The following is a 25,854-nucleotide window of genomic DNA, read 5'->3' on the forward strand; positions in this document are numbered from 1 at the left end:
CTTTGTGAATGCATGGGATTCACGACTCAAACCCCTGCAAAGCACTCTCTCTCTCTTTCTTTCTCTCAATAACTCCTTGGTACCACTCACGCATAAGAGTCACAACTCAAGCCTCTGCACCCCCCCACTCTGTCGCTTTCTCACTTTCGTCCCACTCAAACAATCCATTTATTTTCTCTCCCAATGTTATTTATCCTCCTGAGATCCGGGTGCTCCGCATGTGACCCCGTAAATGTAAGTGAAGCCCTCCTCACTCGGTGCCTCTTCCCCCTTTACCTGTAGTTCCCCAGATGTCTCTTTTCATGCTCCTCCCGGGAGATCTGCTTGCGGACCTGAGTCAATTGCTCTTTCTGCAGAAAAAACAACAGGTAACAGAAAAAACGTAGGGTAAAAAATAAATCAATATATTACCAGCCCAAATTCACCATGGGGCTGATTCAGACTTATAATATGTGCCTTTCCTACGAACGCCTTTCCGATGCAGTTCTCAGTAGTTGGTATTCAGACTTACCTTATGCAGGCGAGTAACACACTCTACAGGTGTGGCTATCTTGCACGCAGCGAAAACATTGAATTAAACTGCTGAAAACCCTCTTGCTTGCTGGCCAACGGATTTTCTTGCTGATTTTTCATTCAATCGGGTTGTCAGTACATTTATCTTATCTTAAAGTGGAACTGACACTGTTTTTACTACTTTGCTGAAATGAAACCAACAGGTATTTTAATATTATGTTTCAAAACCAACTTTATAAGAGTTCCATTACAAAATTCCATTACATAGAGTAAGGCATTGTTGGCAGAATTAAAAGGATGCAGTCAATACATGATTAATAAAATTCAACAATAAATCACTAGGTAGTCTAATAAATATTGTTATCAGTTGTAAATCACAGCTAGTACATTGTTTGCTGCCTCCAACAATTCAGGAGATGAGCTGCTTCAGATTCACAAACCCAATATTTCTGGGGGAGAAAGGAGGAAGAGGGCAGTGATTGGGAATCTCAACACAATCAATCTAGCTATGCAGTACGTGGTAGCTAAGTCATTTAGCTATCTAGAACCTTAAATAACACAGAGACCTGTACTGTAGATGTTATGTTATCACCTGGAGAAGTGGGTGAGTGGTAGACTTCCCCCCCATCGTATTCACAGTGCAATTTTGGCTGTCAACGAAACACTGAAAAAGTATGAGAGGGTTTATCTACTGTCCCCTGTGCTAGACTTTAGCTCATCTGGCTCAGGCTAATATTGTTGTTGTTGTTCTGCACAGGCTGACGTTCTCGAGAACCCAAGGCATTAACAAGGCATTCTGCCTTATCCCAAGGGTTCTCAGCTATCTCAGCATCGCTTACCGGTGGCACCAGGTGAACAACAATCCCCACACTCCGTTTTAACATTTAGAAACCTCAATAATCATTACCTGTGATAAGGTTTATGAAACATACGGAACAAATGTTTTATATCAGTGAGAAAGAATCTTTTAAAAAAAAAGACAATAACCCTAACCCTATAAAAGTGTGAGGTAATATGAACCTTTTATTTGAATTCTATTATTTATTGCTGATATGAAAGATAATGTACCGCAAGCAATGCCTGTTACCTTTCAGAACAAGGGGCACTTAACAAAACTCCACCGGCCAGAACATACCTTCATGAATAGACGCTAAAGGTAGTTAGCGTCTATGAATGGGCTAAGGCTGAGGGAGAAATAGTTTGTTGATTGAGCAATAGGACTGTAAAGTTCCAAAAAGTAAGACTCCTGTTATTTATATACAGTGCCTTGCGAAAGTATTCGGCCCCCTTGAACTTTGCGACCTTTTGCCACATTTCAGGCTTCAAACATAAAGATATAAAACTGTATTTTTTTGTGAAGAATCAACAACAAGTGGGACACAATCATGAAGTGGAACGACATTTATTGGATATTTCAAACTTTTTTAACAAATCAAAAACTGAAAAATTGGGCGTGCAAAATTATTCAGACCCTTTACTTTCAGTGCAGCAAACTCTCTCCAGAAGTTCAGTGAGGATCTCTGAATGATCCAATGTTGACCTAAATGACTAATGATGATAAATACAATCCACCTGTGTGTAATCAAATCTCTGTATAAATGCACCTGCACTGTGATAGTCTCAGAGGTCCGTTAAAAGCGCAGAGAGCATCATGAAGAACAAAGAACACACCAGGCAGGTCCGAGATACTGTTGTGAAGAAGTTTAAAGCCGGATTTGGATACAAAAATATTTCCCAAGCTTTAAACATCCCAAGGAGCACTGTGCAAGCGATAATATTGAAATGGAAGGAGTATCAGACCACTGCAAATCTACCAAGACCTGGCCGTCCCTCTAAACTTTCAGCTCATACAAGGAGAAGACTGATCAGAGATGCAGCCAAGAGGCCCATGATCACTCTGGATGAACTGCAGAGATCTACAGCTGAGGTGGGAGACTCTGTCCATAGGACAACAATCAGTTGTATATTGCACAAATCTGGCCTTTATGGAAGAGAGGCAAGAAGAAAGCCATTTCTTAAAGATATCCATAAAAAGTGTAGTTTAAAGTTTGCCACAAGCCACCTGGGAGACACACCAAACATGTGGAAGAAGGTGCTCTGGTCAGATGAAACCAAAATTGAACTTTTTGGCAACAATGCAAAACGTAAAAGCAACACAGCTCATCACCCTGAACACACCATCCCCACTGTCAAACATGGTGGTGGCAGCATCATGGTTTGGGCCTGCTTTTCTTCAGCAGGGACAGGGAAGATGGTTAAAATTGATGGGAAGATGGATGAAGCCAAATACAGGACCATTCTGGAAGAAAACCTGATGGAGTCTGCAAAAGACCTGAGACTGGGACGGAGATTTGTCTTCCAACAAGACAATGATCCAAAACATAAAGCAAAATCTACAATGGAATGGTTCAAAAATAAACATATCCAGGTGTTAGAATGGCCAAGTCAAAGTCCAGACCTGAATCCAATCGAGAATCTGTGGAAAGAACTGAAAACTGCTGTTCACAAATGCTCTCCATCCAACCTCACTGAGCTCGAGCTGTTTGGCAAGGAGGAATGGGAAAAAATGTCAGTCTCTCGATGTGCAAAACTGATAGAGACATACCCCAAGCGACTTACAGCTGTAATCGCAGCAAAAGGTGGCGCTACAAAGTATTAACTTAAGGGGGCTGAATAATTTTGCACGCCCAATTTTTCAGTGTTCCTTGTTCTTCATGATGCTCTCTGCGCTTTTAACGGACCTCTGAGACTATCACAGTGCAGGTGCATTTATACGGAGACTTGATTACACACAGGTGGATTGTATTTATCATCATTAGTCATTTAGGTCAACATTGGATCATTCAGAGATATCCTCACTGAACTTCTGGAGAGAGTTTGCTGCACTGAAAGTAAAGGGGCTGAATAATTTTGCACACCCAATTTTTCAGTTTTTGATTTGTTAAAAAAGTTTGAAATATCCAATAAATGTCGTTCCACTTCATGATTGTGTCCCACTTGTTGTTGATTCTTCACAAAAAAATACAGTTTTATATCTTTATGTTTGAAGCCTGAAATGTGGCAAAAGGTCGCAAAGTTCAAGGGGGCCGAATACTTTCGCAAGGCACTGTATTTGCAGAAAACAATTCAGGTTTCTTCTGTGACTTTTGCTACTGCTTTCTAAACAATGATCCAAACAAAGTTGCGCTGTTCTGCTGCCTGTAAACACAGTCCAGTGCAGTGCAACATCAACGTGAATGGCACATTCTCGTATGGCATGGCCTATTTGTATAATAGGCCTACTCTAGCTGTGATTGGTTATGGCGCACCAGTCTGTGGAGTCCGGATCTGGACAAGACAGAGTTTTTATTGAGTGCAGTGTCTATAAATTGCTCAAATGCATGTCTTTCACATTCATATTACTATGGAATGTTCACAAATACCTGACTCTACATTCTATGAATGTATGAAAACATTAACATTTGGATATCTACATGTTCACTTAACACACAAAAAAAATGGACATTCTTTCTGAGGGTGTATATGAACAGATTTGAATAAGATTTAAATTGTGCAAAATCAATATCATTTCCACTTGAAGCAACCTTTAACCCAATGAGACCCACCATTGTGCTGGCGTGATTTTGGACATCTATCCTCTTTTAAAGATTGTGTGTTTGAGCTACAGACGTCAAGGTACCACTGGTTTTGTCTATTTCTTCTGCAATCATTGGTACCAACCATTAGTCTGTGTGATTAACGGGTGATGAGCTAGAGCTGTGTTTGTGAGACAATGACGGATCCCAAAGTGGCCCAGGGCCGAGTCTTTTTTTATAAGAACGTCTGTAAGAGTCCGAATGGTTTGAGCTAAACACTATTCAAATATATCTATGAAAAGCTGAGACTCTTATGAACACACACACACGTGTATCTCTATGCAGCTCACAAGCTACACAAAAGTCATTAGAGGATAAAGGGTTCTTCTACATAGACGATCATAGGAAACCCCCAGGACATAGTGTCTATAAAACTGTAATAAACTGACAGTTGCTGTCACAAACTCCAAACAGTTGTCATTGACTAGTTATATATTCATTTCACATTGAGCAAACAATTTATGTACTTATAGCATTCATATAAATTCATTTATATCAGGTTTTTGCTTTGTTTATTGACACTTATTAATAAAACTCATGAATACAACTGTTTGTCAAGTTGTTTTCTGCTCTATTTGTGGCCCTGGTTGTCCTGATTTTTTTGTTGTAAAAAACATCATTGTGCGGCTAAATATAACGGCTAAATGAATGTTAGATCAATGAAAAGCTGTTTTTTTCTGGGGTCTCGGGACTGATAGGGTTAAATACGGTGTACCTTTCATTAGAATTTTTGTCAACAAACTATATTGAGAGGACGGTGTCACGATCGTCGTTAGAATCATCGGACCAAGGTGCAGCGTGATATGGTTTCCACATATTTATTTAGTGAAATGCACAAAAAACAATAAAGAAAGAACGAAACGTGAAGTCAATTAAGTGCTAGCAGGCAACTAAACATAAACAAGATCCCACAAACAAAGGTGAGAAAAATAACGACTTAAATATGATCCCCAATTAGAGACAACGATTACCAGCTGCCTCTAATTGGGAATCATACAAAACACCAACATAGAAAAGAAAATAGAACACAACATAGACATAGAAATACTAGATCACCCCCTATTCACGCCCTAACCTACTATACCATAGAGAAACAATGGCTTTCCATGGTCAGGGCGTGGCAGTACCCCCCCACCTCCCCCCACAAAGGTGCGGACTCCGGCCGCAAAACCTGAAACCAAATGGGGAGGGTAGGGGGGTGGAGGGATTCGTGCCGGTGGTGGCTCTGGTGCGGGGCGAAGTACCCACTCAGCTCGCAGCTCCGCAAGCATTGGTGGAGGCTCTCGTGCGGAACGAAGAACCCACTTATCCCGAGGATCCATCCATGGACCCATGCTGAACACTGTGCCTGGACTAGACCTCGGTACTGAGGAAGGCTCCTGCCATGGAGCGGGACTGGACGCCATGTCTGGACTGGGCATCCACGCAGAGGAGGGCTCCTGCCATGGAGCTGGACTGGACACCGTGTTTGGACTGGACACCGGCACAGAGGAATGCTCCTGCCATGGAGCGGGACTGGATGCCGTGTCTGGACTGGGAATCTTCGCAGAGAAGAGCTCATGCCATGGAGCAGGACTGGACGCCATGTTTGGAAGCTCCGGACTGCGGACAGTCGCCGGAAGCTCTGGACTGTGAACCGTTGCCGGAATCTCTGGCCTGGGAATCGTCGCCAGAAGCTCTGGACTGGGGTCGGCACAGGTGGAACTGGACTGGTGACACGCACCTCAGGGAAAGCGCGAGGAGCAGGCACAGGACGCACCGGACTGGGAAGGCGCACTGGAGGCCTAGTGCGTGGAGCCAGCACAGGTGGCGCCGGACTGGTGACACGCACTTCAGGGCGAGTGCGGGGTGCAGGCACAGGAAGTATCAGCCTGGGGAGGCGCACTGGAGGCCTGGTGCATGGGGCCAGCACAGGTGGCACCGGACTGGTGACACACACCTCAGGGCGAGGAGCAGGCACAGGACTCACCAGACTGGGAATGTGCAATGGAGGCCCAGTGCGTGGAGCCGGCACAGGTGGCAACGGACTGGTGACACGCACTTCAGGGCAAGCGCGAGGAGCAAACACAGGACGCACCGGACTGGGAAGGCGTACTGGAGACCTAATGCGTGGAGCCAGCACAGGTGGCACCGGACTGGTGACAGGCACCTCAGGGCGAGCGCGAGGAGCAGGCATAGGATGTACCGGACTGGGGAGGCGCACTGGAGGCCTGATGCGTGGGGCCGGTAAAGGTGGCACCAGACTGGTGACACGAACTTCAGGGCGAGTGCGGGGAGGAGGCACAGGACCTACCGCACTGGGGACACACACTTCAGGGCGAGTACGAGGAGGAGACACAGGACGTACCGGACTGGGGAGGCACACTGAAGGCCAGAAGTGTGGCGCCGGTACAGGTTGCACCAGCCCGCTAACCGGATCCTCTGGTCGGATGTTGAGCAGAACACACTTGCACAACATCTCTCTCATCTCTTTCTCTCCCAACTTCTCCATTGCCTCCTTAACAGTCCCTGGCTCTTCCCGCGGCTCAGCCACCAGCTCCATCTCCACCCCACCCAAAAAAATCTTGGGGTTTCTGTGGCTGTGGTCTGACGATACACTCCTCCAGAGTTTAACATTCGGGCTCTGGCACTCTCCTCAGCTCGACCGACCACCCCTTGTGCCACCCCCCCAAAAAAAGATATTGATGTTGTCCTCCATCCTTAAGGGCTGAGATCCCGCTAACGGGATCGATATGGCAACAGCCAGTGAAAGTGCAGGGCGCCAAATTCAAAACAACAGAAATCCCGTAATTAAAATTCCTCAAACAAAGAAGTATTTCACACCATTTTAAAGATACACTTCTTGTTAATCCCACCACAGTGTCCAATTTCAAATAGGCTTTAAGGCGAAAGCACCACAAACTATTATGTTAGGTTAGAGCCAAGTCACAGAAAAACACAGCCATTTTTCCAGCCAAAACGAGGAGTCACAAAAATCAGAAATAGCGATAGAATGAATCACTAACCTTTGATGATCTTCATCAGGTGACACTCATAGGACTTCATGTTACACTATACATGTATGTTTTGTTCGATAAAGATTATATAAAAAAAATTCAGTATACATTTGCGCGTTATGTTCAGTAGTTCCAAAAACATCCGGTGATCTTGCAGAGAGCCACATCAATTTACAGAAATTCTCATAATAAATGTTGATGAAAATACAAGTGTTATGCATGGAACTTTAGATACACTTCTCCTTAATGCAACCGCTGTGTCAGATTTCAAAAAAGCTTTACGGAAAATGCAAACCATGCAATAATCTGAGTACAGCGCTCAGAGACCAAACAAGCGAAAAAGATATCCGCCATATTGTGCAGTCAACAGAAGTCAGAAATAACATTATAAATATTCACTTACCTTTGATGGTCTTCATCAGAATACACTCCCAGGAATCCCAGTTCCACAATAAATGTTTGTTTTGTTCGATAATGTCCTTTAAAATCATTTATGTCCAAATAGCTACTTTTGTTAGCGCGTTTTGTAAACAAATCCAAAGTCACGAAGCGCGTTCACTAGGAGCAGACGAAATGTCAAAAAGTTCCGTTACAGTCTGTAGAAACATGTCAAACGATGTATAGAATCAATCTTTAGGATGTTTTTAACATACATCTTCAATAATGTTCCAACAGGAGAATTCCTTTCACTGCAATGGAACGCGAGCTACCTCTCAAATAAACGAGCGTCACGAGCTTGTGGTACTCTGCCAGACCACTGACTCAAAGAGCCCTTATGAGCCCCTCATTTACAGTAGAAGCCTCAAAGAAGTTTCTAAAGACTGTTGACATCTAGTGGAAGCCTTAGGAAGTGCAACATGACCAATATCCCACTGTATCTTCAATAGGGAATGAGTTGAAAAACGACCAACCTCAGATTTCACACTTCCTGGTTGGATTCTTTCTCAGGTTTTTGCCTGTCATATGAGTTCTGTTATACTCACAGACATTAAAACAGTTTTAGAAACTTCAGAGTGTTTTCTATCCAAATAATATACTAACAATATGCATATATTAGAAACTGGGACTGAGTAGCAGGCAGTTTACTCTGGGCACCTTATTATTCCAAGCTACTCAAAACTGCCCCCAGCCATATTAACTTCCGTCTGCCGCCAAGGAAGGGTTTCGCATCCTCACATGACTTCTTCCCATGTCCAAAACTCCTTCAGCTGGTGAACACGCTGCTTGCTCCTGGTTTGGTGGGATCTTCTGTCACGATCGTGTTAGAATCATCGGACCAAGGTGCAGCGTGATATGGTTTCCACATATTTATTTAGTGACACGCACAAAAAACAATAAAGAAAGAACGAAACGTGAAGTCAATGAAGTGCTAACAGGCAACTAAACATAAACAAGATCCCACAAACAAAGGTGGGAAAAATAACGACTTAAATATGATCCCCAATTAGAGACAACGATTAGCTGTCTCTAATTAGGAATCATACAAAACACCAACATAGAAAAAGAAACTAGAACACAACATAGACATAGAAATACTAGATCAACCCCTATTCACGCCCTGACTACTATACCATAGAGAAACAATGGCTCTCTATGGTCAGGGCGTGACAGACGGGTTCAAAATATTAGGGATCAATGAAATACATGACATATATGCATATTCGTCTCTGTTTCAGCACCAATTGGTAGATGGAAAATACTCTGATATTGTAATATATATATAAACAAAATATATTAATTAATCACAAATACAGTGGTTTGATTCATCCTGAAAGTTGCCATATTCAAGTTCAATCCATTAAATATTGGAAGGTGAGAAAAGTGCACAATAGGGTAATATAATAATAATACTTAATAATGAATGAATAATGAATAATAATAATAGTCCTATAAATCTACTCTATTCCTCACTAATCATGGATCTGTAATAACAATGGTCCAGTCGTCGTGAACCGTGCCCCAGGCTCCAGGTTTGAACTGCTACCTGTGGTGTGAGTTCCATTATGATTCAAATAGGCTACATGTTCGAAATGAATACACACGTTAGCCTAATATAATCCAGTATTGCTAGCCACCCTCAACAACAACTACACGGACGTAACAGAGGAAAGAAAGGTTAACAGAACTGAATATTGCAAAATGTAGGCTACAAATTGAAGGAGAGTAACACTAACGTGACAGTTCTAAATGTACGTGGGTATTACTGACCGTGGCTCCCAATAGTAGCTAATATTTAACACGATACAAATTGTTGAACATTTTTTGAAAAGCCCGGTTATACAATTAAAACATTGTAAAACTCATAAATCAACTCGGTAGGTTCAGCACTACAGCCTATCGCTTGCGTCTCCAAATTTCATCCCCGTAAATGATTAGGACATACAATTAGTGCTTTGAGAAAGTATTCACAACCCTTGACTTCTTCCACATTTCGTTGTGTTACAGCCTGAATTTAAAATGGATCAAATTGAGATTTTTCTTGTCACTGGCCTACACACAATACCCCATAATGTCATAGTGGAATTATGTTTTTCAAAATTGTTTCAAATTAATACAAATTTAAAAGATGAAATGTCTCAAGTCAAAAAGTATTCAACCACTTTGTTATGACAAGCCTATGTTCAGGAGTATGGGTTGCATGGACTCACTCTGTGTGCCATAATAGTTTTCAACATGATTTTTTTATGACTACCTCATCTCTGTACCCCATACATACAATTATCTGTAAGGTCCCTCAGCCGAGCAGTGAATTTCAAACACAGATTCAACCACAAAGACCAGGGAGGTTTTCCAATGCCTCACAAAGAAGGGCACCTATTGGTAGATGGGTAAAAAAAAAAAAATTAAAAGCAGACATTGAATATCCCTTTGAGCATGGTGAAGTTATTAATTACACTTTGGATGCCATATCAATACACCCAGTCACTACAAAGATACAGGCATCCTTCCTCAGTTGCCCGAGAGGAAGGAAAACGCTCAGGGGGCCAACGGTGACATTAAAAAAGTTACAGAGTTTAATGGCTGTGATAGCAGAAAACTGAGAATGGATCAACAAATTGTAGTTACTCCACAATACTGACCTAATTGATAGAGTGAAAAGAAGGAGGCCTGTACAGAATAAAAATATTCCAAAACATGCATCCTATTTGCAACAAGGCACTAAAGTAATGTAAGGCACTAAAGTAATGCAAATGTGGCAAAGCAATTCACATTTTGTTCTGAATACAAAGTGTTATGTTTGGGGCAAATCTAATCCAATACATTACTGAGTACCTCTCCCCATATTTTAAAGCATATTGGTGGCTGCATCATGTTATGGGTATGTTTGTAACCATTAAGGACTGTTTTTCACGATAAAAAGAAACGGAATGGAGCTAAGCACAGGAAAAATCCTAGAGGAAAACCTGGTTCAGTCTTCTTTCCACCAGATACTGGGAGATGTATTCACATTTCAGCAGGACAATAGCCTAAAAAAAGGCCAAATCTGTACTGGAGTTGCTTACCAAGAAGACAGTGAATGTTCCTTAGTGGCTGATCTGCTTGAAAATCTAGGGCAAGACTTGAAAATGGCTGACTAGCAATGATCAACAACCAATTTGACAGAGCTTGAAGCATTTTGAAAATAATACATGGGAAAATATTGTACAATCCAGGTGTGCAAAGCTCTTAGAGACTTACCCAGAAAGACTCACAGCTTTAACCGCTGCCAAAAGTGATTCTAACATCTATTGACTTAGGGGTGTGAATACTTATGTAAATGAGATATTTTCTGCATTTCATTTTCAATACATTTGCAAAATAATGGGTTTTCACTTTGTCATTATGGGATATTGTGACACAACAAAATGTGGAGTAAATCAAGCGGTGTGAATAATTGATGAAGGCACTGTAAATTTCAGAATAACGGCACAGCTATTTATAGCCTACTTCACTGTGGAAAAGGGGCTGAAATACACGTAATGTTGATATGATTTTCAGCTCGCTTCCATATGACTTGTTTCACTTCAATCTCCAGCGATCAGAAGGAAAAATCATCTAAAACAACTGCTATTTGTATTCACAATCACCTTCTCCAAACCGATTACTCATTTACCTAGCTCTTATCAATTTATAAATTACAGTGTTTGGAGAATGGTATTATTTCTATCGGATTTCTATCCAAATGTTTTTTCACTTGAAACCGACAGGTGCTCAACCTTATTCATGGTTTCCACTTGTGTAAAGATGGTGGAATTACTAGGGAATTAAGTCAAGGTCAGAATATGTAATATCTGTATACACCTACGCCATACCTCCATTTATTTGATATCCACCCCAATGGGTACCTTGCTGGCACTGGCTTTTCCCCATGCGTAGGTTCAAGGTCAGAATACACAAAAATGGAATAATGTGGAAGTAACTTGGGTCTGAATTCCCCCCATGCACCTCTATCTGAATAACAATGAGTGAAGGAATGACACTTTCCTCTATTAAGAATCGGACTAATGAAGTCAGAGGCACAGAGCGGAAAAGCACAAAAGGCCTAGTGTTGAAATGGACTAATCAAGGGGTAGAACCCACTAGCTACTTAAACCTGGCACTTAGCTCTGGAACACGTGACAACCTCATCCAGGCTACTCCGAAACGCATGTATAATGAAATGTTACGCTGTCGACTGAAACTTTTACAGTGACAAGGGCAAGGAAAGAGCAGTAGTTTCTCTCATTCTATCAAATGTTGTTTTCCTTGTTCGGGTCGCTGCCACCGGCACAGGTAAGGCTATGCCGACATAGGTTTTAATTTAGGCCTACTGTCCTTTAACACATCTCATCCATCTTTCTGTCGATCTCTCCATATGTGTTCAATATCAATGTGTATAATCTGCTAAATGGTAAATATTATATTATATATTATTATGCGTAAATAAATATTAAAGCAGAGGGAATTCCTACTACTGAAATTATAACAATCATTTTTAAAAGTAGTTTTTTTTTACGCACCAGTTCTTCTTTCCTCCGCTCCAGCGTGTGGCGCTGTTTTTCTGCCTCGGAGGAGGCGGCCGAGAGCTTCTTCATGGAGCCCTGGCCGTAGAGCCGTCTCTGGGCCTCCGCCTTCTGCTGGGCCAGGTTACGCTTCTTGTCGCTCGCTCTGAAAGAAGAAACCACAACACAGCAGAGACAAACAATGAGAACAGCAAACTTTCTCTTTCTTTCTCTCTCTAATTTAGCTTCCCTCCATTACCTTTATTTATTTACGTACTCTCTAAAGTATAATTTGATTCGTCTTGCAAAGCCCCCAGCCTCTCTCTTTTGGCATTGAAGCACAAAAAGTGGAATGCTGAACGTACCAAACCTGGGTTCTTTCAAAAACCATAGCTGCACTTGAGTTTGCCCTGGAGTAATGGAATGAATATCATCCAAAAAGTGCAAACCCACAATCCTGACAGGCCCAATCAAATGCTCAAAACATTTGAAAAAAGCAAAGTTGGAAGGAGTCAGAACCATTGACTTTCTTCATATTCCTAATAAAGAAGTCAATGGTCCTAACTCTCTGACCTAGTGGGAGCAATATATTTCAGCCACTCACTGGCCCTTTAAATGTAATATTGTGCCCAGTGGTGGGCATTGGGGTTACTCTGTGTCCTCGATTCCCGGGGAACTGCCCTAGCTCATTTGGGCAGAGGGATACGGATTGTCTTCTGACGCCTTTCTAGAGCCGGAGACTAAACCGAAAGTTATCGATACTGACCATACCGATCACTTATCGCGGGTATTTTGCTGATATTTTGTTCATTACAATAAGTAGCCTATACTGAAGAAATGTGAAGTTTGAAATTAAATAAGTTTGCTAATATCAGTGATTGTTATGGGACAATTGATGACTACAACCAACCAAAAAACCTGCTGCACGTTAAAATTATAAACATATCACTCTATTTATCATTATCACATCAATTTAGGCAATATGGATTTTCTTTCATATCGCACAGCTCTACATCTTTCCAATTGAACCAAGTCACAAGCCCACCCAGCCACCACGGCCCACTCCTTACAGAGTAAGGACGTTTCTTTCACTCAGTGAACATACGCAGTTTGTCTGGTGCCAGACGTTGTTTCAATGTTCTATCACCAGGCCAAGTTTTATTTGTTGGGTATTAATCAAATCTCCCCTTTTTGTCTTTATGAACGCAGTAAACATGGGCAATGAAACAAATTCTTCTGATCAGGGATTAATGGTACTGTACTGCGCTAGAGCTGTTAAACAATGCTTTTTCTCCTAATGATTTACTATACTGTACTGGGCTGACCTAGAGCTACGTTCAATGTATCGCTGTGTATCACAGTGCTGCCAAACAGATCTTTTGAAATTCTTCTGATAAGGAATTTATATTGTACTGGGCTGACCTAGAGCTGCGTTCAGTGTATCACTGTGACACAGTGCTGTAAACAGATCTTTTGAAATTCTTCTGATAAGGTATTTATATTGTACTGCACTGGGATAGAGCTGTGTTCAGTGTATCACTGTGCATCACTGTGACACAGTGCTGTAAACAGATCTATTGTAGGGGTGTATTTGATCCACTCCAGTGTGTAAGTCCTAATGTAGTGGCATTCCTTGTTGTTTATGGGGAGTGTATGGGGACTATATTTAGCCATGTGATGGAGAGGCACAGAGAGAGCAGAGAGCTGGAGGTCAGGTCTGGGATGATCAATCAGTGTAGAGACTCAAGGCAGCCCGGGGACAGCACAACCACAACTAGTCAGTATGGATACAATCACACACGCAAACGTGTACACACACACACACACTCACATAAACATGTACACACACATGCGCACACACAAAGACACGCACAGACACGTACACATACACCTATTGTGACCACTAACCGGCCTCCGCCCAGTAACTTGCCCTGAACTTGAGTTACTATCCGGCTACCACCCGGTACTCAACCCTGCAGCTTAGAGACTGCTGCCCTATGTACATAGTCATAAGAACACTGGTCACTTTAATAATGTTTACATAATGTTTTACCCACTTCAACTGTGTAGACTGTATTCTAGTCAAGGTTCATCCTATATAACTACTGCTGTACAAACCTTTTCTATTCCTATACTGTCCATCATTTCTATACACACCATCATACACCTAAATATTTATATTCTGGACTCTGACGTTCTACTATTTCTATATTTCTTTATTTTGGAGATCCCTGTGTATTGTTTTGTATTACTGTACTGTTGGAGCTAGACATAGGCATTTCTCTACACCCGCGATAACATCAACAATATATGTGTACGTGACAATAAAAAATAAAACAATTGATATTTTATTTGATTCCCATATACTTCCTGTCATTGAGCCAACGACTATCCATTTAAAAGCATCATTTAAAAATAAAAATAAAAAAATTCCGCAGAAGTGGCAATAATTTAGTAAGGGTGGGCCACCGCTACTAAAGGAATATAGGGGAAACTCTGTGCGCACACACACACACGCACGCACGCACACACTATACTGTAAGCAACACACACAACGCCCGATTGAACAATGCACAAAGAGAACAATGGAGAGGACCTAAGCTTTGTAACTCTTTTCTTTCGCCATCCAACAATCCAGCACGTAACCCACTTTTACAAGGACTGCAGATTTAGCAGTTGTTAAAACTAAATACAGAAGCCTAGTAAACAAAGCATACTAATGAAATCACTCTGCAACGAATAACAAGAGGGGTAGATAGTGCGCACATCAAAGAATTGAAAATGTTGGTGGTGAAATAAAGAGAATCAATACAAATCTAAAAAACATTCAAAAGCCTTGGCCATGCAAAAGTTCAGCGTATGCTTTTTGATGAACTCATAATGGGCCTCGGGAGGCCGTGCGGATGATATTGTAGAAATGCTGCTGCTACACAGCATCTATAGGCCTACCTGATGTTGAGAAGTTTCAGTGCGTTGAGCAAGACCCCTTTCTTCACGTCGTAATCAATCTTCTGATCGGTCCCGAAGCTCGGCGCTCGATTGATCTGCGGGAGAAAAGATTCACATTTTAAAAACATTCAACAGTGAAATACAATTTGAAAGAACATGACCTATGGGTAACACTTGATTTGATTGATTGATTGTCTTAAGACATTGTACAGTTGCCCAGAGGATGAAGTACAAAGCCCAGAGGATACCATTGTAACATCCCTCTTTATGTTGTGTTTCTTATGATTATAAGAATGGATTATGCAAAATTATTCAACACTTATTTCCAATGTGGTCTGTGCTAGTGCACTTTAGGGAGACTAGTGAGAGGAGGGAGGTGGACGTGTGTGTATGTTAGGGAGGGGGTTAGTGTTTATTGGTTGGAGGACACTTTAGAGCCTGGTCCTGTGACCTTTGACCTAGCCCACATCCTGTCTGGTGGGGGCCGGGAAGGGGGGGGTGGCAGCTGTCACCAAATACGTGACCCCGTCGCTGTGAGCCAATGACAGCGACCGGTAGCTCGGTCCATGGCATGCTACTGCCCCCTTTGTCCTATGGGACGCTGGCACCTCCAGCCAATACAAACAGGCTCTTATCTCTCCGTGTTTGAGAGCATCAAACCTGTGCAGCATTGTGGGTAAATTGTGCCTGACTGACTGATCTACAAATAATAAGGAATATTTATTTATGATGGTAGATGATTTGTAGATCAGTCCGTCGGGATTGTCAACTACAATGTCGAACAAGCCCAATAACACAGTACAGTAGCTCAGTACAAGCAGCACAAGCCATATGAATGGGATAAAACGTTCAGAGGATTCACTCACAGTGCTCCACACAAAAGCCCTATATCATTCCTTTTCATTCTTGCAAAATGTAAGAATGGCCTCCCTTTTCTCAAAAAGGGTAAAAACGTTGTCAGTCGGGGCGGCGGATTCAGATATCAAGCATTATACCTGACATGACAAAAGTTCTCATCCCCAGATGGTGGGGGAATTGTGAGCGGCAAAAAAGGGGCCAGCATATCAAGGAGAGAACACTGATTGAATTCTGCCTAAAAGGGAGTTCAAATGACAGCGGCGCAGCCAGCGCTAACGGCGGGATCAGGTTTCAGTCCTTGAGCGTCACAACGAGATAACACTACTCCCCCGGTGACACATTCGCGCCACCTCTTTACCTTTTCATACACACAGCACTGCCACCATTTGGTGTAATTAGTCTAGGATTAGGTTGAGAAAACACACATATGCACACACAGACATTTCAATAATGCTCCACTTACACAAACAAGAAGGGAAACCTCTCGGTGCACACACTGGGTCAGTTCATTTCAATTCTATTTCCTGTAGTAAGCTCAATCTACATACACACTGTATTTACGTCAGCAAATGGCCCCAAGACAGAAACACTGGAAATGCTCCCTAGGTACCAAGACTCGCCGTTTCTCTCCTGGCCGGCCAATCACTAATCCCCAGCACAAAGGTGCTTGCTGATGTGTGCCAGGGCTTAGGGAGCGCTGCTGTAAGATCATATTTACATCACAACCTAGGCTCCATTCACCACTGAGCGTAATGTAGCTAGGGTTGGCAACAGTGAGCTAAATCAATGAATGAACTGTTGCGGCCGTAACCCTACCAGGTCCTGATGCCCCCATTGCCCCTAGGTCCTTTGAGCACAGACGGGCAACAGTACCATCGGAGAGCTGTCCCTTCACACAAGGTGCCATAGATTTACAGTGTCAGCCATTTAGCTTTTCCTATCCCAGTGTTCTCTCCCGCTCAGTCAACTATGTTTTTCCCCGTGCCTGGGAGATTTTAGCCTCATGTCCCACTTTCAGAAGAGAGAATAGAATAGAAAGGGAGAAAAGTGTGATTTTCATTTATATGCCCCTCACATAGTGTATGACACACACAAAGAGAGCATGGGGGTATGTGCTGTGGTGTTAGTGCAGTTGCCATTGGTAATCCCGGCTGCGTTTTTCTCAGCTTGTCTAATTTTTCAGTGTGATTTGTGGTGTCACGGGGAGACTGGCAGCAAAACACACTCTTTCTCTTTCTTAATCTCGCTCTCTGCTGATCTCCTTCACTTTGTCTCTTTTCTCTCCTTCTCTCTCAACCCTTTCAATCTCCTTCCCTCTCTCTCCCTCTTCTCTTGCTCTGAGGTAGGAAGTCAGGCCAGTCTGGGTCTAATGAACCCCCGCAGCCTCTAAAATCCTGCTCTGATTTCCTTAAGTGTCTCAGTCAGGGGCTTAAAGAGCGCGTGCTCCAAGAGGCGTTCAATAAAAACAAAAGATTATACGTTTTACCCTTTGAGTTTTCCCAAATTCGCATTGACAACTCTGAATATATCAATCCAACTACAGAGAGTGAGAGAGCAAACGAGAACAAACAAAAACATACATGTTTATATCATCGTTTTATTTATTTATTTTCCCCCGGTCGATTTCAATTCTTCCAATTTAAAGGTTGGGATCAGAGTGAATGTCAGCTAGGTGCATAGTGAATCAGTTACATACCCCAGCAAAATGTCTCTCTCTCTTTTTCTTTTGCACCTGGATACGTGTCTTTGATGCATAAGTAACCTGCCAACGTTTCTATGGGCACATGTAAAATGTAGCTCTGTGGTCGGGCGTTCTGCGTGCGGTTAGCCCCACGTGAATCAACCATTTGGTTTGAATCGACTTTGATGTACTCGTGCTATAATGATCCTGATTATTAGCCTTAAAGCACAAACAGAAGAGCGCACAGAGCAACCCAGCGAATTCATATGATGGATGGATTTTGGACAGTTCAGTCGAAATAAAAATAAGAGAAAAAGTACAAATTCTCCCCACATAGCTGTCTGACTCACAGTGAGCTGAGCAGGGCCTTAAGGGCATTGGATAGCGCAGAGAGAGCCCTATAATAATATACGTATTAATGGATCAATGAATCAGTGCTCATGGTCAACTCCCATTGTGTTTGTGTTTAAATACTCTGCAGACACTGAAATGCACGGTCGTGATTAATCTCTCTCAGTAAGATTAACCCGCCTTATTATGCCTACATTAGTGTATACAAACCCTGGCTTTCTCAAACTCCGATACGGCCTCAAACACTCAGGGATATCGGCGCAGTTCAACAGCCACCAGAATGGACTGTTATTGCAGCACAAAGGCAAAAAGGGAGAGCGGTGATCCAGCTGGTCGACCGGTTAAATGGGGCTCCGGTTTCGCCGCCTTCTCAATTACTGTTTTATTCCTTTGTGGCATTTATAATGGCTAATTCCGACAGAGAAACTTGAGCTGGCAGTGGGAGCAGTCCAGAGCATGTTAAAGGTCCTGGGACTTACCAGACCAACACTTCACAAAAAGTTACCTGTCTCGACCCGTTTTGAATGGCTTGTACACATGCTTGTCCAAGGCAAACAACACAGACACACACACACTTGCTGCCATCGCAGCCTGATGATAAATGACTAAATGCTGGTGCTCGTTTTCAACTGGCCCATATACCAGACCTGTACATTCCTAATTTGATGCTTATTCTGTGAAATAGTCATGTTTAAAAAAAAAAAAAAATGTTTCAATGACCTAACTTAGTTTTGCCATGGTTATGGATGGAGACAGACAGATCCCATGGATCGTTGTCATTTTTTGTTAAAAGGGGCAATCTGCAGTTGCTCCATTACTTTTTGGACTTAACGAAAAGTACCCATCGATTCTTGAAGAATATAACAAATTGCTCATGGGCTTATTTCAACTGTTGCAACCCATCAGAACCCAAAATATAAGCTTGTTTCACTCCAATGTTTGTAAACAAAGTAAATGTAAATAAACACTATATAACCTCAAAACATGGTTAAAACTATCATTTGTATATCATGGTCCTTACATCCATAGATATGTCAATGAATTTGAGAGTGGTTACATTTCTCCAGCCCTATTCATCAGGTTTTTCCCAAAACAGCAGTGGCCAGTTAGATTTGTTATTGTTCAAACTGCTGATTGCCACTTTAATAAACCCCTTATGAAGCCATACAGCTGGAAGGTGAATACTGCCATCTAGAGTTCCATAGGAGATTAAATAGGCAGGGGCATGAAGGTACATATTATTCATAAACATTTCAAATATTACAGGAATCAAAAATAATGGATTTAATCAGTGCAATAACTTATATTAATAAAATATATTAGAGGACAAAGCAACTCAAATATAATGAAATATGTACAACTATATGTATGTTTTTGAATTCTTGGAAAGGAAATCAAGATGGTGGAAATGTCTTGAAAGGAGGAAAAGGAGCATGCCAATTCATTCTTAATCACCCTGAATTCACCTTGAATATTTAAGGAACAAAATGTATTTCAAAGCTTTGTTGAAGTTATAAAGCAGAGTTATTCTAACAAAAAGAGTATGCAGGGCACTGTTTCCTTTATCCCCTAAATATTACACCTCACATTCCTACATTTATATGTATTTTTAGCTCCATAAATACAAAAATTATATCATATAATAAATAGGCTCAAAATAACCAGTTATCTCCACAGATTAAATATAATTGTATGAAAGTTTATTCAACTACAACCTACTTAATATTTTCTGAAATGAAAATAGACTGAGGTATTTTAAGGTATTGTATTTTATAGACACTGTTGGATGTGTCTGCCTTTTGATGTAGACAACTTTGGACTGGACACAGCGGCAAGGAGGGGAAGTAGCCGTCGCGCTGCGTAGAGGATAACAGCAGAAGATCAAAGTGTGTGTATGTGTGTGAGAGAAAGAGCGAGCGAGTGTGTGCTTGTTTGTGTGTGTTTGTGCGTGCCTTGAAAAGAGCTGCAGTATTTGTTTACGCTCGCCAGTGCAGATCATTTCCATTCACCCCCCTAGCAGTAGAAAGGATGTCTGGTTATATAGGCTCTCAGGAAGGGACAAGCGAACCAAACTCATCTTGAAACAATCGGAGAGGGGGTTAGAGCGAGCTTCGTCTGACCACCGGGGGTGGGGGGGGCCGGAGCTATAGCCCGTCCCAAACACCAGCAGCACGCTTGACTCAAAGCACGCCCGCCTCATTAGCTGCCAATCACTCCTTGCGACACGCCCCTGAGGTGGTGAAATGGTGGGATGGCTGAGAGGAGGAGGAGGAGGGAGATGGGCAGTTACGCTGCAGCCTTCAACAAACAAACCCTGTAATGAGGGCGCTTCACATTGGAGAGCAGTGACATCACTCATCACTATGTGCGCGTGTGTATGTGTGTGTGTACATATGGCGTGAGAGTGTTTTCAAATTCTCACACACCACCTCTTTCAGACAGCCGCGTCAACAAAGGCGGCAAAACACTTGTGTGCGTGTGAGCTTTTTTTCTTATTTTTATCCACCTCCCATTTTGTTATGGGTCTGCTGCATGTTTCACAAGTGTCAAGTCCCTCCCAGCTCCTCCTGAAGTATGAAAGCATGGGTTTGATGATGGGAGAGATCAGAGCAGGTCGCAGCGGCTACCCTGGAGAGACAGAGTAACCCCTACACACAAACACAGGAGTTCTGCATGCACAAAACATGCAGAGGCTGCCCTAAGAAGCTCCCTGATGTCTTTGAGGCGCTGGAGACCGGTGCCGCGGCACGAGACTCAAGTCATCCTCACAGTGACCTTCCAGGACTGCATCCCAAACGGCACTCTATTCCTGATATAATACACTACTTCTTACCAGGGCCCATAACGTTCTGGTCAAAAGTATTGCACAAAATATAGGTAACAGATTGCCACTTGGAGTCCAGCCCAGGAATTATTCCTGCAAGCTGCAAACAGTTGTTCCTTTTATTTGGAAAACCCGGTGTCTTTCTTTTGATCACATACAGAAAAAGAGCAAAACAGGATTTAATGAGGGCCGAACTCGACGAGTGGTCCACAGGCCAGTGTTCCCGGCCAGAGAAAACCCACTAATAATTCCTAAACAATAAATATGCTCACACCCAGGCGCTCCGGCTGTGGGATAGACATGCCAAATAATTTAACGGGACAGGTTTGCATGTATATTCTCCCTTTTCGCCCTCTCGCTGTGCGCCCTGAATATTCTCTCCCGTCGCCCGCTTTTGACATTATTCGTCATGCTGGCTTAACATCTCTAGTGTGTCTGGGGTCCTGGAAAGACCTGAGAAACAATGGGAAAGCGAGGGCCCTGGGGGAATGATATGGGGGGAATGATATCAGTGTCGCACCGCAATACTTAGCTAATGAGCAAAAGCATCATCCCGCATGACTCTCTCTGACCCTTTTCTTTTCGACACTATACCAAGATACCTTTGCTTGTATCTGTTAGATTTTTTTTCAGTGGAAGTTTTATTTCCTCACAAGCACCCAGTTTACCTCACTAGCGTTAATTATTTTCATAGATTTTTTCCTCCTTTTCTCGCATGTGTGCAAAATGAACCCTTATTAAAACGATTAGAAAGCCAACAACAGTCTAACCAGTTGGTGAGCGTCAAATGGCGATGAATGAAAAGCTGTCGAAGAGATGCAGATGCTGTGTGTGTGCGTGCGTGTTTGCCTGCGTGTGCATGTCTGTGTGCGTTTGTGTGCATGTATAACTGTGTGTGTGCATCAACCCAGGCGGGTCAATGAAAGTGAGGTTTCTTGGGTTACACCATTTGTGTGTCTCTCCCTGTGTAATGCTGGTGTTTTGACTGTCAATAGGAGGTATAACCGGTGTTGAAAACCCAAGGAATTAAGATAAGGATCGCACAAAGCCTGTCTTTCTCTCCCTGCTCAGTACAATGAGCTCTGCGTCTGATGTGGCTTTGGTTCGCCTCGAATCTCTCCCTCCCGCCTTCTCCATTTTCTCCTCCATCTTCAACCCTACAGCCACAATGCTGAAGTAATGCTTTGGTTATTATCGAGCAGGTGTGTGTTTGTACAAATGTACAGTCCCCTTTTCTGAGTATCAGCACTTATTTTCAATATTTTTCAAGCTCAGTTGATTTTCCTTTGTGTCCGTTCATTGGGAAATCGCAGGAGCTCGAGACTGCCGAGGGTCTGTTCAGCTACGAGCAAGTGTCCCTAATCAAGGGTGTTTGCAACGCCACACAATGGCGAATGCCTTGTCAAAGCTGTGTGGCGCCTTTTCAAGCGTAATTGTAGGATGTGAAACGCAATCATGTTCTTTTCTTGAAACCCACCCCCAGAATGAAACATACACGCATATACACACACACACACACACACACACACACACACACACACACACACACACAGCAAAGCTAATCGTATTTGACATTTTCTTTAATATGATACCATCTACCTTTCAGGTAGCCATAATAATCCGACTAGAAGTTCAATACTTCTCTAGTTGGAACGGTGCTATGCCATGATCAGGACAGTGCGGAGCAGGATATGGCTCGGAAAACATACCTCAATCCAATGGCAGTGTACTCCTAATTATCTAATTATCCCAACTGACACATCGAAAAGATTGAAATACTGCTAGTTTTTAATGAAATTGCTTTTGTCGTCAGCATGCTAGGCTAGCTAATGCTAAAGCAACCCATTGGATTCAAAACTTCCGGTAGCTACTCACCACAACGCTAGGCCTCGCATTTTCATGGAATCCAATGGGCTGCTAATAGCATTAGCTAGCCTAGCATGCTGACGAACAAGGCCGTTTCATTAAAAACTAGCAGTATTTCAAGCTTCTCGACGTGTCAGTTGGGATAATTAGATAATTAGGAGTGCAGCGCCATCTCCCATCCCTGGACAGAGGTAGTTTTCCCAGTCACATCTTGCGCCGGCTCAGAGCTGTCCTTATCAAGGCATAGCACCATTCCGACTAGAGAGAAGTAATGAACGTCAGGTCAGATTCTAAAGCCAACATGCTCTGAATTGGCATGGCCTGAAGTTTCATTTCCTGGTTAAGTTTGCCTGCCAGCTCACACAGACACACCAGGAGAGTAAAAGCACAGCATATAGAGACTCCATGTAATCTGGGCTGACACCAATAAAGTAACCTGAGATATGAAGTCTCCACAGTTAAACAATCTTGCCTAGATTATGTTGAACACATACACACACAAGTGTACACACACACACACACACACACACAGCATAATTTTTACTGTGTGGGAATCTAAAAGGAAAACTATAGACTAGGGAGAATATTACATTTGCCGTAAAATGTTGTAATGTTTCGTTTAATAAAAATGTGTATCAGAGGTGATGGGATACAGGGACAGGGTTTGCAAATTGTTAAAATTCCAGGTGAGTAAACTAATATTTACTTCACTACTAAAGTCATACAACCACTACCATGAGCCAAGCAGCTGCAAAGAAAACTACTAAAGTTATTTTCAGGCTTCGTAGGATACGCGCTGAGGGCTGGGGAGGGTTTCTGCACTCACAAGTGTATCCTGAGTAATCACTTGAATTTTGGAAATAAATGATTGTTGCTGTAAATGTAGCGTGAAAGAGAAGCGTTTTTTGGGGGGCGCTGTGAAACTGGCAAGGATGTTAATTGATGAGAGTTAAGGCGGGCTGCTAGTTGCACTGGGGGAATCATTACTGCTGAAGTGTAACAACTGCATCCACGGCTGTTTGCCTACTCACACACACACACACACACACGCATGCATGAACACAAAAGTATGCACGCACACACGGCTCCAAACTTACACGGCAAAGGCATCAGCAGTCACTGAGAGCGCCTCACTCTGTGTCCTTTTGTCATTCAACAACACACACACACACACACAACATTTGTGTTCCACCATGACTCTCTCAGGAAGAGTGGAGATTTTACTATTGAGACTTTAAAAAAACTGATATTATTATTTTGGGTTCACACAATAGTGAAAACAAAGAATTATTAGCATTTCACATCCTAGAGTCGATTTGTGAGAGGAGAAAGAAAACGGCGTGCAGCACTTTGGGTTAAAGGATTTAGGTCAGTGGTCGCCAACCGGTCGACCAAACATTTCTGTAAAAAGCCCAAAGAGGCTTGCGTTCCTATTTTTTTATTTGTGTCACGCTGTTTGCAATAGGTGGCACTTGATTCAGCTGCCCTGCGCACCGAGTAGTTGTAGTGTTCCCATTTTTAACCATTTCATGTGTCTGAAGGTACAAACTCCCCCTACCCAGCAAGCCTGGAGACCAAATCAAGTGCACCTATAGGTATACCGCTGGTCAATCAGATAGCTCCAATCACCATGTCTGCAGTATATACAGTCATTGGTCTGCAGCTTCCACGAGCCCAAAGCAAAGTTGATAGTCGACTCTACGGTGTGAGATTTCAAAACTTTAAAAACCATGACTAGAGAGACTACTATTTTTATTAGTGAATTCATGTTTAAGACTTTATTCAGCACTGTCAACACTTCATTCAAAAATTTTATACGCCATAAAACGCCCTCTCCCTATCCACTCGTGCTAAAAAGTGTATTGATAGACTTGCTTGTGTCTTTTTAATATCAAGGAATATTTCACGTTCTCTGGTCATACGATTAACAACATGAATTGATGTATGAGTCAGAAATAATAGAGTGTGACTCGAGTTTCGTCATTAGCTGGAAGACGGTGCCCCCTTTTTGGCCAGTCAGCACTAAGCAGAGGGAAGGAGAGCTGAGGGATGGTGAGAGGCAGCCTCTCCACTGGTCTCGCTCTCCCTCCACTGAGACTGACCATCAGATGCAGGCACCATCAGTCCAGTAAAATTATTTAAATGGATGCCTCACGAGTAATACAACAAATGATCTATTGCCAGTGTGATACCTCAAGTTTTGACATATTATTTTAAAATGGCCTGAGAAGAACATTGGCAGGGCAACTCAAGAATAGTGATAATGTATTGAGCCTACTGCACAAATGTCATTGCTACAGAACTGTTTTGAATAGGTTAATGTTGCATAGGCTTACATTTTTTAAACAACGTTTAAAACAAAAATCTGAGAGGTACATGTTGGCCTGCATTTTGACTCAGAAAGTGATCTCGGCTCAGAAAAGGTTGGTGACCACTGATTTAGGTCATGCTTTAACTGCCTGACATCAGTATTGGGAAGATAGAAATCCTGGACTGGAGTTATAAGCTCCCAATCGGAACTGGGTCAAACTGTAGTCCTGACCTGTATGTCTGTCTGTCGTGTGTGTGTGTGAATGAAATGTTCATGTCAAATCGCCAGTTAGCAGCCCTTATGGGCTTAATTGACACATAAACAAACATCACAATAATTCACTGTGATAATTATTTTGCATCGCATAGAGTAATATTATATATATTTTTAAATAAGTTAAATAAAAATCAGTACATAATAGTAAATAAGGTTATTCAAACAATAATTACATCCCTAGAGCTGTAAAAAAGATACCTACATACAGGCATACATAACATATACAGATAAATATAGAACAATTTAACAGAAAGCATTTGAACCCAGTCCGGCACAAAGAAAAGATTCATGTGGGAAACAGGCCTGCACACAATCTACATACACTTGTGCCACTTGGTACATAGAAACTAAATATGTTTATCATATAATTATAGGTAACCCTTTTTCATTTATTACAGGCTTTATCTTAATATTCCGCAAATGGAAATACACAATGGACAAAAAAACATTTCAGTTTCTCCTCATCGCTCAGCCACATAATGCCGTGCCAAGGTATATCTGGTGGGCTTTCTGGAATAAGAGCAAGCATATATTGTGGTAAAAAGGGCAATAGAGGATACAATTAGTTTCATTTTCTATTTCTTCAAGGTCACAATAGTTAAATATTATTTCCTCTTCCATTTCACCACAATA

At 42.3% G+C, this 25,854-nt stretch overlaps 1 protein-coding gene across 2 annotated transcripts in view; it reads right to left on the minus strand.

The window, feature by feature from the left end:
• The window catches only part of ttll7 (tubulin tyrosine ligase-like family, member 7), a 145,886-nt gene that overhangs the window by 32,799 nt on the left and 87,233 nt on the right, over positions 1-25,854 (minus strand). For both annotated transcript variants that reach the window (XM_029677049.2, XM_029677050.2), the window contains 3 exons: positions 15,055-15,149; positions 12,124-12,271; positions 277-350 (listed from right to left, as the gene is read on the minus strand). In XM_029677049.2, coding sequence (XP_029532909.1) covers positions 277-350; positions 12,124-12,271; positions 15,055-15,149 — 317 coding nt within the window. The remainder of the gene's footprint in view (positions 1-276; positions 351-12,123; positions 12,272-15,054; positions 15,150-25,854) is intronic.

This window comes from Oncorhynchus nerka, linkage group LG13 (assembly GCF_034236695.1).
Source record: "Oncorhynchus nerka isolate Pitt River linkage group LG13, Oner_Uvic_2.0, whole genome shotgun sequence".
NCBI lineage: Eukaryota > Metazoa > Chordata > Actinopteri > Salmoniformes > Salmonidae > Oncorhynchus > Oncorhynchus nerka.